This window comes from Hevea brasiliensis, chromosome 6 (assembly GCF_030052815.1).
Source record: "Hevea brasiliensis isolate MT/VB/25A 57/8 chromosome 6, ASM3005281v1, whole genome shotgun sequence".
Taxonomy (NCBI): Eukaryota; Viridiplantae; Streptophyta; class Magnoliopsida; order Malpighiales; family Euphorbiaceae; genus Hevea; species Hevea brasiliensis.
The window spans coordinates 18,245,287-18,261,435 of NC_079498.1; the positions used below are offsets into that span (position 1 = coordinate 18,245,287).

General features: G+C 34.5%; 1 protein-coding gene across 1 annotated transcript; it reads left to right on the top strand.

Moving 5' to 3' along the window:
* Positions 1-7,569: 7,569 nt before the first annotated feature.
* On the top strand, positions 7,570-7,920 carry LOC131180595 (uncharacterized). Its single transcript, XM_058147941.1, has one exon. It carries the CDS (start codon positions 7,570-7,572, stop codon positions 7,918-7,920), a length of 351 nt encoding a protein of 116 aa, XP_058003924.1.
* Positions 7,921-16,149: the final 8,229 nt, after the last annotated feature.

The window sequence follows — 16,149 nt, forward strand, 5'->3', positions numbered from 1 at the left end:
GGAAAGTGTTTCCACTACCAGAAGGATGGGCACTGGAAAAGGAACTGCCTAGAGTATCTTGCTTCTTTGAAGGACAAGAAGGATACACCTTTAGAAGGTATGTCTATATCTTGTTATTTAGATTCTAATGATACTCATAGTTCATCTATAGCTTGGGTTTTAGATACTGGTGCTAGTTCTCACATTACCTATGATATGCAAGAACTAGCAAATAGTAGCAGCTTGCATGCTCGAGATGTTAGACTCTGGATTGGCAATTGCTCAACTGTTGAAGCTTTAGCCATAGGATCTAAATCTTTTTACATGTATGGACATGTTTTGTGTTTAAATAATATATTGTATGTACCTGATGCTTTTAAGAACATCATTTCAATATATAATTTGACTAGAAATGGTTATGAATTTCAGTTCACAAATGCTGTTTGCAATATTTATTTTAGAAATAAATATGTTGGCTCGGGTTATATGCATGATGGTCTTTATTATTTGGATAGTAATAATAAACACAAATTGAATGCAAGCAATCTAAATGAATGTAATGCCATTATGAAAATCAAATCTAGTCCAAAATATCTTTGGCACTTAAGATTAGGTCATATTGCAGAAGATAGGATTATAAAACTAGAGAAAATGGGGATTTTATCCTCATTAGGTTCTAAACCTAATCCAACTTGTGAATCCTGCCTTCAAGGCAAAATGACTAGATCACCCTTTGTTGGATAAGGACTAAGAGATGAAAATATTTTGGAGCTAATACATAGTGATGTATGTAATCCATTTAAGGAAATGGCTAGAGGCGGTTTTCACTTTATTCCCTTTACTGATAATAAATTAAGGTTTGGGTATTTATATTTGATGAAATATAAACATGAATCCTTTGAAAAGTTTAAAGAATTTAAATCTGAAGTAGAAAATCAAACAGGAAAAAGTATTAAAACTCTTCGATTAGATCGTAGAGGTGAATACTTAAGTACTGAATTTAATGAATACTTGAAAGAGCATGGCATTAATTCCCAGCTGACTCCTCCAGAAACACCACAATTGAATGGTGTATCTGAAAAGAAAAATTGTACCCTATTAGATATGGTACGCAGTATGATGAGCTATACTGATATGTCAATCTCCTTTTGGGAATTTGCATTAGAATCAGCTTTGCATATTCTGAATAGGATTCCATCAAAAACAGTTTCTTCCACACCTTATGAGATATGGTATGGAAGAAAATTAAGTCTTAAACATGTTAAGATTTGGGGTTGTCTAGCTTATATCAAAAAGCTAAACATTGATAAATTGGAAACCAGATCAGAAAAAGGTCGATTTGTTGGATATCCAAAAGAAAGTTTTGGATATTATTTTTATTTGCCTACATCATAAAAGGTTATGGCAAGCAGGGATGCCATATTTTTTGAGCAACAGTTTATTCAAGAAGAAGGCAAAGGAAGGCAAATAGAGTTAGAATTGGAGAATTCTGATCAACCAACAAATCAAATGGATATAGATCCATCTAGTTAACCTATACCTATTGATGAAACATCTACAGTAATTCCTCGCAAATCAACCAGGATATCTCACCCACCAGTGAGATATGGTTTTCTTCATGAAGATGAACAAGAGTTATTTACTCATTAAGAAATAGATCATGGAGATGATCCACTTACCTATGAAGAAACTATATCAGATATAGACTCTTCAAAATGGATTGAAGCTATGAAATCCAAAATTAATTCCATGCATAAGAACCAAGTTTGGGACCTTGTTGACCCACCTGAAAGTATTGTACCTATAGGGAATAAATGGGTTTTCAAGAAGAAAATTAGTTCTAATGGAGAGGTAGAGACCTATAAAGCAAGGCTAGTTGCGAAAGGGTTTCGCCAAAGGCAAGGAATCGACTATGAGGAGACTTTCTCGCTTGTTGCCATGCGTAAATCAATTAGGATTCTATTAGCAATAGCTGCATACTATGATTATGAGATTTGGCAGATGGATGTCAAAACAGCTTTTCTCAATGGATACATTGATGAAAACATTTTCATGGAACAACCTAGGGGTTTTGAATCCCAAGATAATTCCAAGGTGTGCAAGCTAAAGCGATCCATTTATGGGTTGAAACAAGATTTGAGGAGTTGGAACATCCATTTTGATGAAGCCGTTAAGTCATTTGGTTTTATCAAAAATATGGATGAACCATGTGTATATAAGAAGGTTAGTGATAGTGCTATCATTTTCCTTGTCTTATATGTGGATGATATTCTGTTGATAGGTAATAACATAGGTATGTTGACAACTGTAAAAGTATGGTTGTCTAATACATTCTCCATGAAAGACTTAGGGGAGAAAACCTATATTCTTGGAATTCGCATCTATAGAGATAGAGCAAAAAGAATAATTGGTTTATCCCAAAGTCTATACTTAGAAAAGGTGTTAAAGAGGTTTAACATGCTTGATTCCAAGAGAGGATTGTTACTAGTGAGACATAGTATCCACCATTCTAAAGAGATGTCTCCAAAGACACTAAAAGAAAGAGATAAAATGGCCAGAATTCCATATGCTTTGGCTATTGGAAGTTTGATGTATGTAATGATGTGTAATAGGCTGGATATCGCATATGCTATTAGTTTGACTAGCAGGTTTCAATCCAATCCAGGTTTGGAACACTGGATAGCTGTCAAGAATATCCTTAAGTATTTGAGAAGAACTAAGGATTTATTCTTGATTTATAGAGGTGGTGACTTGCAATTGGATGGTTATACTGATTCTGATTTTCAATTAGATATCAATGATAGAAAGTCTACCTCTGAGTTTGTGTTCATTTGTAATGGAGGTGCAGTTAGTTGGAAGAGTTTCAAATAGAGTACAACTGCTAATTCCACTACAGAGGCCAAGTACATTGTTGTATCAAATGCTGCAAAAGAGGCTATTTGGATAAAGAAGTTCGTGATAGAACTTGCAATAGTTCCTTCCATTGAGTCAGTAGTTCCTCTCTACTGTGACAATAATGGAGCGGTCATACAGGCTAAGAAACCCCGGTCTCACTAGAAATCCAAACACATTGAAAGGCACTACCACATTATCAGAGAGATAATTGGAAGAGGCGATGTAGCCATGCAGAAAATGGGATCAGCTGAAAATCCGGCTGATCCATTCACAAAGCCTATGTTACAAGCTCAGTTAGACCGATATCTTGAGAAGATGGGTCTAAGATATTATAATGAATGGCTTTAGTGCTAGTGAGAGATTGTTAGTAGTATGCCCTAGAGCATATAATTTAGTATGTATCTTGTGTATATTTTATTAATAAAAGGCAATTTATTTTTTCCATTTACATAATGTATTTATGTATAATAGAAAAGGTCCATTGATATTTTGTTAGAAATTATATTCTTAAGTTGTTAAGAATATGAGTGACAATATTTCTAACACAATGTATCATAAATTGGTTCACAATCGAGGATACTTCACACAGGACATGACTTATCCAGAAAGATTATATTCATGCTTGTTCCCAAGGTATTTATATGAGATATAAATAAGATGGAATGGTGAGTCTTATGCCATAAAACAAACATGATAGACACTTATACAAGATAAGTAAGCCGAACCAATGACGCATATGACAAGCACATGGAGTTTACTCTTGCCAATGCATTGTCATATATCATCTCAGTGCATATAATCTTTAGACCTGAGATAACAGTTTTCTCGTATATAGGTGGTATGAGTTTGATACTACTTTCATACTTGTACTGTGTATGGGTATATGGGCATGTGTTGGCTCCTACTAGTTATATATAGAGATAGGTGTTGATCAAGATGGAATCTGTTACCCTAAGTAAATAGGGATAAAATCCTATGTTCATTTAATTATTCTTGATATTTCAAGTTCATAGCCAGGATAGACAGATTTAGTCAGAAAAGAGTTTCTGACAAGAAAAATCTAATTAATCAAGAACTGGAATTAAAAGAAAACATAATGTTCATAGCAAATGGGGTTTGACATTAACCATGACTCCAGCTCGAATTGGGATTTTGTAATAGAGAGATTCTAGTGCTTGGTAACATATGATTATGGGTTTAATTAAGGTATTCCTTGTTACTAATTGGGTGGCCATAGCACACTATGCTAGGTGTCAACCATGGTCTATGAGATGCCTAAAATAGTTTAGGGAAATTATTTATGGCAAGAAAGAGTTCTGATGATATTAAGAGTTGATATCATATCTCATTGCCAATTAGTGATGAGCCTAGTGAGTCGCATACATACACAAGTTAATCACCAAGTTAAATGTGATTTAATTAATTAATTAAAGAGTTTAATTGATTAATTAAATAGGTTTGGTTTGCAATAAGATTGCAAAGTCCCTAGCATAGTTTGAAATCAAATCTAGGTTATTGGATGTATAGTGTAAGTTAAATTTATATTTAAAACGTTTGAATATGAATTTAATTATGAGAAATTAATTAATAGAGATTAATTAGTTAATTTATATTTGATATAAATTGATTAGAAGAGGAGAAATAATGATTTTGGGTTGAGAACTCAAAATTACAACATAAGGGTAATTTGGTCATTTCACATGGTGACATGTGGCACCATGAGATGGTGACACATGGCATCATATAAGTTTTCCATTTGTCTTCCTATCATGCAAGGTGATCAAATTCAAGATTAAGTCTAGCTTTGACACTTGGCTTAATGTGATTAAGTCAATTAAAAATAAGATGCAATATGGTGGTAACATGTGGCAAAGGGTTTAAGTGATTACTTGACCTAATTATAAAAGGGAAAAGAAAAGAAGAAACACACAACTCTCTCTTTCCTCTCAAGTGTGGCGGCATATTATTCTCTTCCTCTCCTCTTAATTTCTCAATAATTCAAAGAGAATCACTCCATTTCCTTTGAATTAAAATTGCTAGAAATTATTTGTAGTGTCTTATACACCCATACAACCTCTCTAGAAGCAAAACCCCAAATTATAATTGGTTGGAAAGGCTTGAGAAGAAAATTTGGGGGTTCGCCATTGGTGATCTTGGTGTGGACAAGCTAGAGGGACAACACTTGGGGTCCTAGGTGCTTCCTAAAGGAGCCAATTGCATTCATAGTGCATCAAAGAGGTTAGTGCTCAAATTCCTCTTTCAAATTAGGGTTTAATTGAATTAATTTGTTAATTCACAATCTTAAATGGCAAATGAAGATCCTAATGTATATTAAAAGTGTTTTAATATGCAACTAAGCATTGAAATTAATTAGGCACATAAGAGATGTGGCATGATGCATGAAACCTTAGAAAAGAAAAATTTTGAAATTCAATGCTCCAATGAACCAATTACCATGCTTCCGCTCCTTCAGTGGACAAGCTAGAGGAGCTCCAATTGGTGCTTTAGAGACTACTAAAGGGAATAAGAAGTTTGATTCTGCACCACAAGAGGTTAGAGTCCTCATAACCCTCTTTAGGTTAGGGTTTAATTTGTTTAATAGTTAAACAACAATCCTTAATGGCAAATGAATGTCTAATGCATGCTAAAAGTGTGTTTTGGCATGCCTGTTGGAGTTTAAGGTTGGTTAGGATCATAATACATGTGATATTTATGCATGAAACCCTAGAAAATTTTTGAAATCCATCCTTAAACCCCCTAACCCACAATTCTGTTGTGCCTTTCAACTGGTATCAGAGTCACTATATTTACCATTAGGATTGATTATGGGACTTATTTGTGTGATTGGAAGTGGTTTGGGTTTGAATGGGATTCGAATTGAAGAAATCCTAGAAAAACCACTATGCCACAAAGAACATGGCCTGGGCGTGTCCCAGGCCACTAGACGTGTTCCGGGGAATTACTGTGCAGAGCTCGGGCAGAAGGTTACATGGCTTGTGCTTTTCACGTGCCCAAGGACGTGTCTAGTTACACAGCCAATGTAAATACACGCTTCAGGGGTGTGTTTCCTACTGGATAAAGGGTGTGTTTTCGGTTGATTTTGGGATTTTTATGCCAATGTTGTATAATTTGTGATCCAAAATCATGCCTAGATCTAATTGAATGGTTCAATTAGGATTTCTAATCATATAAATAAATTTTTGAAAATTGTTTTCATAAAAATTAAATTTGGAAAAAGTTCCTAAATTTGAAATTAATTTGAATGAGATTCAAATTGACTATGTGATATTCAATTTAGACAAACATGTATATTTATGTTTAATTGTTAACTATTGATAAGCATGATGGATGATCATGGACAATAAAAGACCAATGTGATTGGATTTAATTCTTTTATTTTTCTTTGGGCTGTAATAATTAATTTTATTTATAAAGGCATGTATTATAAGAGTTATGATACATAGGATGTATTTTCATTTATTTAAGGACTCTTAAGTCCAATTTCTTGTAAATTCACCTTGGTATGCCAAGGGTTACTTTGTAATTGGATTACAAGAAGGACAATGAGATCAAGAGCATTGGTGGGACCAGTGGGAGGAAGTCAAGATGAAGGTGTTGATTGATGTACTTCTTCAGCAACTCTTGTAATAAAATAGATGAAATACACCTAGGACATGCCCTAATTCAATTCTTGGTGGCTCAAAATTAAATTTCTTAGAAAGTCTATGATCATACTATTTTATTTAATTATCCATGTATGCATGAGATGTGTATGAATGGATGCTTATATGAGATATATGCATGCTAAAATGAATAATGTGCAAAGTGAGACCTTAATAGTAATTAAGCCGATCACAAAAATCTTCCAATTAAATGATTAAGTTGGTAATAGTATAGTTATGGTAATTATATCATGGCTCTCCACTAGGGCAATTAAATTTGAAATTTTAGATGCTTAAACTGTCGGCTATGGTTACATAGGGTGGTTTTTGTGGCCTAAGAGATTTTCTGAATTTAATTGTTAAGCATGTGATGTTGTGACTATGTGTGTACTTTGGTGATCAAGAATAGATGTACCTGAGGTCATCAAGGTTCAAACTTCCATACTCACTGGCCTAGTGGGCTCAACTTAACTAATGCAAGATAGGCCAAGAATAGATGTACCTAAGGCTTTGAGCATTAGGGGCCAAAACCAATGATTGAGTTTCACATGAGATGTGTTGAATAAATGGTGTTCACTTATGTATTGTTAAAAGTATCCAATAAAATGTGATTTGAGGATGTTACAAGATAACTAATTTGAATCTTATAATATCTGATAATATGGCACAAAGGTCTTACACGTTATCATGCATGCTAGATGAAAATAGGCTCACGGGACCTAACTTCTCTGATTAGCTTAGGAATTTGAGAATTGTTCTCAATCTTGAGCGTATGGGATACATTCTTGATTCTATGATTCCTAGTCCATTACCACTAGGGGCCACAGAAGAAGAACATGACACTTTGAGAAAGTGGCATGAAGATGACATGCAAGCCAAGTGCTACATGCTTGCTTCAATGACTAATTAGTTACAGAAGCAGCATGAGAAAATGCAAACTTCTTCTAAAATACTGAGTCGCCTTCAAGAGTTATTTGGTGAAAATAGTAGGTTGGCTAGATATGAGATATCTAAACAACTGTTAAGAATGAAAATGCATGAAGGCCAGGATGTGAGAGAACATGTCCATACTATGATCTGGCTTATAGAGCAGCTGGAGGCATTGGATTTTTCCATGGACTTTTCTCTCCAGATGGATTTGATCCTTCAATCCTTGCTAGGGTCTTTTGGAAGTTTTATTACAAACTTCCATATGACAAAACAAGAATGCACTTTGGCTAGTCTTCTTAATATTCTTGTGATTGCTCAAGGTAATATGCCTGGTAAGAGGGGCAAGGAAGTGGCACTTGTTACTTCTTCTTCATCTGGTAAGACCAAAAAGAAGAACAACAACAAGAAGATGCTATCTTTCGCTCCTAGTCCTTTTGGTAGAATGGACATGTAACACCCTCCCGATAGCAACTCCGTACATTCTACTGTTCCGGTGACTAGTGTCGGTCCGAACGGCTAGAACGTTCGGAAAAATATTTAAACTAAAGTGAGGGACCATAATTAACTCAAATATTAATAAGAAAAATTTAGTAAAAATTTTAGAAATAAAATACAACCAAGTTAAATGAGCCGGTGCCCAAGCGATGGGTAACCCAGAGGGAAGTTGCGGTTCTCGCAACTAGGAGCCCTAGACCCGAGAGAAAATTCATAAAATAATTTTTGGGACTCCAGAGAAGGGTCATTGAGGTTCCTATGGCATTAGAATGCCAAGAAAATATTTAGAAAAATTTTTCAATCTCCAGTGCATAATTTTGACCCGTTAAGCCAAACGGAGGGCATTTTGGTCATTTTGCCTTCAGAGGTGCTTTTTGGCCGACTTGTCCAGTTGAGTAAATAATTATTATAACATAAAATATGAATAAACATTACTAAAAATTAAATTGAAAATGAGTAGTGATGAAAAGAAAAGAAAAACCAAAATAAAGCAAATTATGACATATGATGATGTCATTTAAAAGCTATAACCAATCACATTTAAACAACCAATTAACTAACTAATAAAAAAGATAAATGAAGACCAAAACAATTAAAAAAACACAGCAGCCATCTTCTTCCTCCCATACCAGCCGAAACATGCCCTAGACCAACCTCCATTGATTTTTGAATCAAAGCTCAATTTCCCTCTTTATTTCACTACTAAACCCTAAACACCTTTCATTAAAACTTGTCCATACCTCTTGGGGAAGTGTTTGGCAGCCAAGAAAAGTAAAGGAAGTGAAGTTCAAGCTTGGAAAAAATCTGCCCTACAAGAGGTTAGTGCACATATACACCTAAAGCTCTTTATTTCTATGTTAGAGACTTGAAATAAGTAAGAATTTGTAACTAAAATGAATAAAAACTATGTGTATGCATGCAATGAATTTCGGCAGCCCTAAGGAAGGAATGAGTTTGATTGTTTTAATGGACTTAAAATGAATTGGAGATTATGTTTAAGGTGTATATACACATATATAATGAATGAAAGTGTTTAACTAGGTGTATGGGTGAATTGAAATGGGAAATTAGGGTTTTGGGAGTGAAAAATTGGACTTGGCTTATGAAATGATTAATGGTCAATTAATCACCATTTGAGGCAAGTTAATCATAATTTGAAGTGAACTAAAGTGTTACAAACCCAATTGGTAGGCTGCCTAGTGACAGCAGCAATGAGGCTGTGATTCCAGCCCACTTAGATAGCCATAACTTTGGCTGTGTAGGTCCAATTGGTGTTTGGCCAATTGGACATGAAACTAGACTTATAATGGCACAATTTTGCTGAAGAAACCATGTCCAAAAGACCAAAGCAAGTGGACCAAAAATTGGCCCCAATCCGGATACCCTGCAAACAGGTTCTGCAGAATGACTAAATGAATAGTAACTGTTCATTTGGCCATAACTCACTGTAGATATGGTCAATTGACTTGAAATTTTTACAGCAACAAGTTAAGACATAGAAAAACAACTTTCATGAAGAAACCTACCTCAAATTATGGCCAGAACCTATCCAACAAGGCAGTGGCAGTCACTGTTCATGGTACTGTAGATTTGGTAAATTCTGCAGATTTGAAATCCGGCCAGCTGTGGTTTTTGGACCATATCTAGAGCTACAAAACTCCAAATGAAGTGATTCAAAAAACGAAATTAAACTAGACAAAATAAGGAACAACTTTCATGTTTACCATTTCCTCAAATTCCCACTGCAACAGTGCCCAATGGAACAGTAAAGTTGGGCTACAAAAACTGAAAATTCTGCTTCCCTTGGTTTAAGCTTAGAAATGGTATTAATGCTTAATGCCAACAAGTTTTGAATGCAAAATGTGGTATGTTGGGAGTCCCAAAACCAATGTACCTATTTTCTATCAAAAAGTCAACATTTTTGTTGACCAATGAGGTGAATAGTGACACCAAAACTTGAAATTCAAAATTTGAAGAATTCAAAAGTATCAAATGCCCTAGTATACCTAACAAGATTGGTTTGGATAGTTTGGCATGCCAATAGGGTTCAGTTAGCAGTACTGCACATGGCATTATGCCATTCTGTGATTTTATGGCTTTTAGCCATTTTGATATTGTGTTGAGACTTGGCCTCGTGCCTAATATTATTTATAGCTTGTTAGCTGTTCTGTTGCACACCGGGAGATGCATATGTGACCTATGGTGTGACGGCCCGAGGTACTAGATACCCAGTGCCAGTTTACCCGTTTATCCAGTCTAGTCGTTCAGTATAGGTTACTTGGGCAACCAAATGAATGAAAATGGATAAAGTTAAAGAAATAAATGAATATAACAGATACAAAACAAATAAGACATACATTAAATACATATTTATTTTCTGCTATTTTCTATAAAATTTTCGGAATCTCAAATAAATTATAATTTCAATAAATGACATAAATAATTAATATTTCACAAGTTATATTCAAAACCATGATAAAAAAAAATTAATTAAGGTATAATAGAGTGTCTTGGTACAATGCGGTGACATTGCTTACTCTGTATCAGACACTGCAAGGGTTGTCACAGGACAAAAAGAGCCAACTAAAGAAGAAGAAGGCAGAAACAGCTCCTGCAAACAAAGGAAAGTGTTTCCACTGTCTCAAGGATGGGCATTAGAAAAAGAATTGCCTAGAATACCTAGAGTTGTCAAAGAGCAATAATGCAAAACCTTTTGAAGGTATGGTTATTTCTTGTTTCTTAGATTCTGGTATTGCTTATCAAACTAGTTTTTCTTGGGTCATAGATACTGGATCTAATTCACATATAATTTCTTATGTGCAGGAACTAAAAAATCTTACGAGCTTGGATCATGGAGAAGTGAGGCTGAAGATTGGTGATAGATCAAGTGTTGATGCCAAAGCCATCGGATCTACTTCTCTTATTGTATATAATTTTTTTAATGATCATGTTTTGCATCTAAAGGATGTTTTATATGTACCCAATATGTATAAAAACATCATTTCAGTATCTAGTATGACTAGAGATGGTTATGAATTTAGATTCATAAATGATGTATGTACAATTTACTATGGTAATAAAATTGTATGTTTGGGTTACTTGCAAAATGGTCTTTATTATATAGATAATAAATGCAAAACAGCTCCAAGCGCCAAATATGAGGTTAATGCAACAAAAAATATTAATCTTAATCCAAAATAACTTTGGCACTTGAGATTGGGTCATGTAGCAGAAGAAAGGATTACAAAGTTGGAAAGGATGGGGATTTTGTCCTTTTTGGGAAATGAACCATCACCAACTTGAGAATCCTGCCTTCAGGGCAAAATGACCAGATCTCCCTTTGTTTGACAAGGGCGAAGAGCTGAAGAAATTTTGGAACTCATACATAATGATGTATGTGGGCCATTTTAAGAAATAGCTAGAGGTGGATATTACTACTTCATTACCTTCACTGATGATAAATCTCGATTTGGGTATTTGTATTTAAGAAAATACAAGACTAAATCTTTTGAAAAGTTCAAAGAGTTCAAGGGTGAAGTAGAAAATTAAATAGGAAAGAGTATTAAAACCCTTTGATCGGATCAAGGTGGTGAGTACTTGTCACACCTTACCCTCTGTAAGGCATAACATGATCCCGTAGTATACCTAATAAATTACCAAACTTCGCCTACCGATAATCTATTAAATATACCACAAGAGATTTTAAACAATTCCATTTCATTTTTGCGTGTAAAATGATAATAAAGAATTATTAAAGTGATTTTGAGTTAGGTATATGCTATAAAGTTTATTTAGAAATAAATTGGCATATTTAAAATTTTACGAAAATTTTACATGATGGTGGCTAAAACTGCAATAAAACAGTTCTTCGAACCTGTTAAAATCAATTGTTACATTTGATTGATTCAACACATCTTAACATACTCTTACATCTCATTCAAGCATTCTAACAAGTTTAATGCAATCAAACTCATGCAATTCATCCCCCTTCATAGGCTGGCCGAAATCCTTATGATCCCTTATCTTATCATTTTGTTTCAACTTTCATCAAATTCCAACTTAATACAAGTATTTAATCATTAATATAACGAAAAATTTAAGGGATAAACACTAACCTTGCTTGGCGGGTTTCTAAGCTTTCCTTTCTTCAAGTCTTTCTTCTTCTTTTTGCTCTATAATGCTTCCTCAACATGTAAAGAGAATTTTTAATGTTGGGACTTTGTGAATTTATGGAAGAAAGTAGGGAAATTCAAGCTTTCTATCTCTTAAAAATGGTGGAACAAGGTGAGTGAGAAGGAAGAGAGAGATGGGGCGGCAACGATATGAGGAAGATAACTTTTTTCTTTTTCTTTTTTTCTTTTCTTTATGTCTTTTGCCTTATGGAAGACCAAAAAATCAAATTAATTAAATTTATTAATTATAATATTTATGGCATCATGCATGATGTCATGCATGATGTCATGCATGATGTCATCTCCCTTCATTTTTTCATTTTCTCTTTTTTTTTTCTATTAGTTCTTTAATTTAATTCCCGACTCTGAAATTTTCTTTTCTTCGATTTTATTTGACAGTTAGGTCAGGAATCAGCTCTCGGGGTCAATTGACCAAATTGCCTATCGCCGGTTCAACCCGGTTTGTAAATAATTCAATATTTCTTCCGGCTCCCTGACCTAATTATTTGACTGGCTTAATAATTCTTTTTCGTGATTTCTCTTTTCCACTGTGTTTGCAATAGTCTTAAGGACCGCAACGTCACATTTTACGGTTCGAAATTCGAGTTTAAATTGACTTCGCAATCCTTCCCGAGAAGGTCACCCATCGTTGTGACTCTCGGCTCGTTTAACTTCTTATGTTCTGTTTTTCTTATTTATACTTAACTAATTGACAATTACTAATTATTTGTGTTTATGGCTTATCTAGTTGTCTTAAGTGTGGTTCTAATCCCCTTAATTGTCCGGTCCAACTCCGATCACCGAAACAGTGAAATATACCAGGCTATACAAATATGGGTATTATAACCCATATCATATATCACACCACGCATGCTGACATACACACACAGCTCTAAATTAACTTAAGGCGACACCCACAACAATTTCAGCAAATAAAAATGCAATACAAATTATGCCTAACATTTAGCTATATATATATATATATATATATATATATATATATATATATATATATATATATATATATATATATATGGACATGCCTTAAATATATAATAATATCAAAATTATAAATAAAATCAATATTTACGCACAGATTAATTGGAGATTATTGAGGCGGCTAGGCGGAGGAGGAGGGTTGATCTGGATCACCTAAATAATTATATTCATGAATTTATTAATATTAAAACAAAACAAAAAAAAAAAGTTCAAGAGTCAAAGATATCCAAAATTTATACTAAAAATTCAGCAGAGTTTTTCCTGCACCTAGGACCTACCCAACCTGTAAGACAACTCAAACAACACTTCTAAATCCAATGGCCTTCAGCCCACATCACAATAACATCATACTGCCTCTCCTAGGCCTGCCAAACTAGTAAAAAATCATACAACTACATATAAAATAATTATTTAAAAATTTAGGGTGTTACATTCTTCCCTCCTTACAGAAAATTCATCCTCGAATTTTACACAATGCAGAATAATGACACAAAGTTGCATATCAAACAAAAATGGGTACTTCCTGCACATATCTCACTCTGACACCCATGTGCATTCCTCCATAGATTGACTCCTCCACAGGACTTTAAACATAGGGATCTGCCTTGACGAAGCTATCTCATTTGATAGTATACTATGGCTGTTGGTTGCTCCTCAAAGGTCAAATTCCCATTTAACTCCACTATGTCTAGTTGCAGTGCATGAGAAGGATCGAAAACGTACTTCTTAAGCATGGAAATGGGGAATACTGGGTGAACATGAGAAAGGTTTGGTGGCAACTCCAACTGATAGGCAACTGCTCCCACTTTGTCCGTGATCTCAAAATGTCCTATATAACGGGGTGCCAACTTGCCTTTCTTTTCAAATCTCATAACCCCTTTCATAGGAGAAACCTTCAAGAACACATAGTCACCCATTGCAAATTCTACATCTTTCTGCCTTAGATCTGTATAACTTTTTGCTTGCTGAAAGCTATCTTTAAGCATTCCTTGATCAAATGAACCATCTTTGAAGTATACTACACCAGATCTAAATCATGTACTCTCGCCTCCCAAACTTCTGTCTAACACAAAGGGGATCTACACTTTCTGCCATATAATGCCTCATGAAGTGCCCTTCTGAAATAACTACCTTTGTATGCACCTTATCAAAAATAATTGCTGATCCTATTTGGCCATTGAAGCATGAGCAAGACTTTTCTCCATGATAAAAGCAGTTGTACTTTTTAGTTCTATGATATTATGAGCTTCTAATCTACTTTTTACCATGAGGTCACTGTACCAACTCTTGCCTATCTTATGTAACCAGCTGCATAGAACTCCATCCAAATGCCAAACATCCATATGCAATCTATCAATATTAGAAAGTGGATTGGGTATTTTCTTTAACCTAACAAAAGCCTATGTATTCTAAAATAACTTAGTTAGCATGACTTTATCATTTTCTATTCCTCTAGAATGAGAGTTCTTTTACTTCAACTTGAAATTTTCTTACTATTCGATGTACTTTCCAACACATTGGCAATTAGATCAAGGCTCCCCTACTTTATTAACCTATCATTTTCCATAAGTTTTCCTTTTTCACCTTTGTGCCTCTTCCTTTGAAGATGTCCATCCCATCATTAAATTTGAGCCTTTATTTATTTCTTAGTCTAACATGATTGTTAGCTTCATTACTTCTAGAATTTTAATGCTGTGATTTGTTCCTATAAACACATCCTTCATGTTGTATAACACAGTAGTGTCGACCTAGTACTCTTGCTCTACAAAACATGCAATTCACCATTGAAGGTTCCTGTTGTTCCTCCTTCCCCAACTTGACTAGTAGAACATTATTATTCTCTACTACCCTTTGTAGGAAATTGCTCATCATTGTTAGTTATGGGCTCCTTAATCTATAAGTTCCATTAGAACTAACATGGCAGTGGGAAATATATGTTGTACTGCAATCTTAGATAAGATATTTCATGCGTTCACTCTCCTTGATATAGCCACATCTACTGCTCATAGCTTTCCAAACTTCAACCTCAAATTTATCCATCAGCAAAAGTTTCATCTATTGAATCTTATTCGTAGATAGCACTCCCTTCAACTTATAGTTCAGAAGGGTTACAAGCCCTAATACCTAACTTGATCTAACTCCTGTCCATCCATCCTTAACATTAGGTATGCACTTACCATCATTCTTATATCAGGAGATTGTGTATGAACTGGTGCCTACCAAACCCTCAAATAACTGGGTCACATCGACCCAGTCTTCATTCCTTATATAACCCTCTAGAGCTAAAAGCACAAGCTAAACTTGAAGAGAAGGAGAAATATCCTCCTATAATTAACTATATATAATTTGGTATAATAATGCTTAACTCATGTCTCTTGGTCATTTTCTTCAAATTTTATTATCTCCTTGCAAAAATTGTGTTATACCTATAAGGTATTGATTACGTCAAATTATATATACATTCAAGGTTAACTTTCATTGCATTTTGTTAGCATTTAGTCTCCTTTTATGTTTATTTTTATGTGTTTTCATTATTATTTTAGAAAACATGTTAATCTAACTCAATTCAATGATTTTTATATTTTATTAGGTGTTTTTATGTGGTTTTAGAATCAAAGACGAGTTTAAAAGAGATTTAGAGGTCAAAACGAGAAGAATACAGTGCCAGAAGCATTACATGGGCCATGTAACCTGCCCCATGTAACTTCCTGGACCTCGTGCAACTCTCTAGACTGAAAAAAACTTGAAAAACGAAGTGGCAGCAAGTTACACGGGGTGTGTATCACTGCATGACCCATGTAAAGTTCCCTAACAACAATTCTGATACGGCTTTTCTTGCTTCCAACCTAACCCAGATGGACTCCTAATGCTTCTAGGACTCTGAAATTAGTGTTTTTCCACTAGATATAAATATAACAAGTCAAGAATTGAGAGAGAGAGAATTTACATTTAAGAGGAGGAGAATTTACATTCAAGGGAGCCAATTTACATTCAAGGATGCACATCAACTTAAACGG

Excerpts from the sequence above, each read along its gene's own strand:
- LOC131180595 (XM_058147941.1), top strand. The coding sequence starts at position 7,570 with ATGCATGAAGGCCAGGATGTGAGAGAACATGTCCATACTATGATCTGG.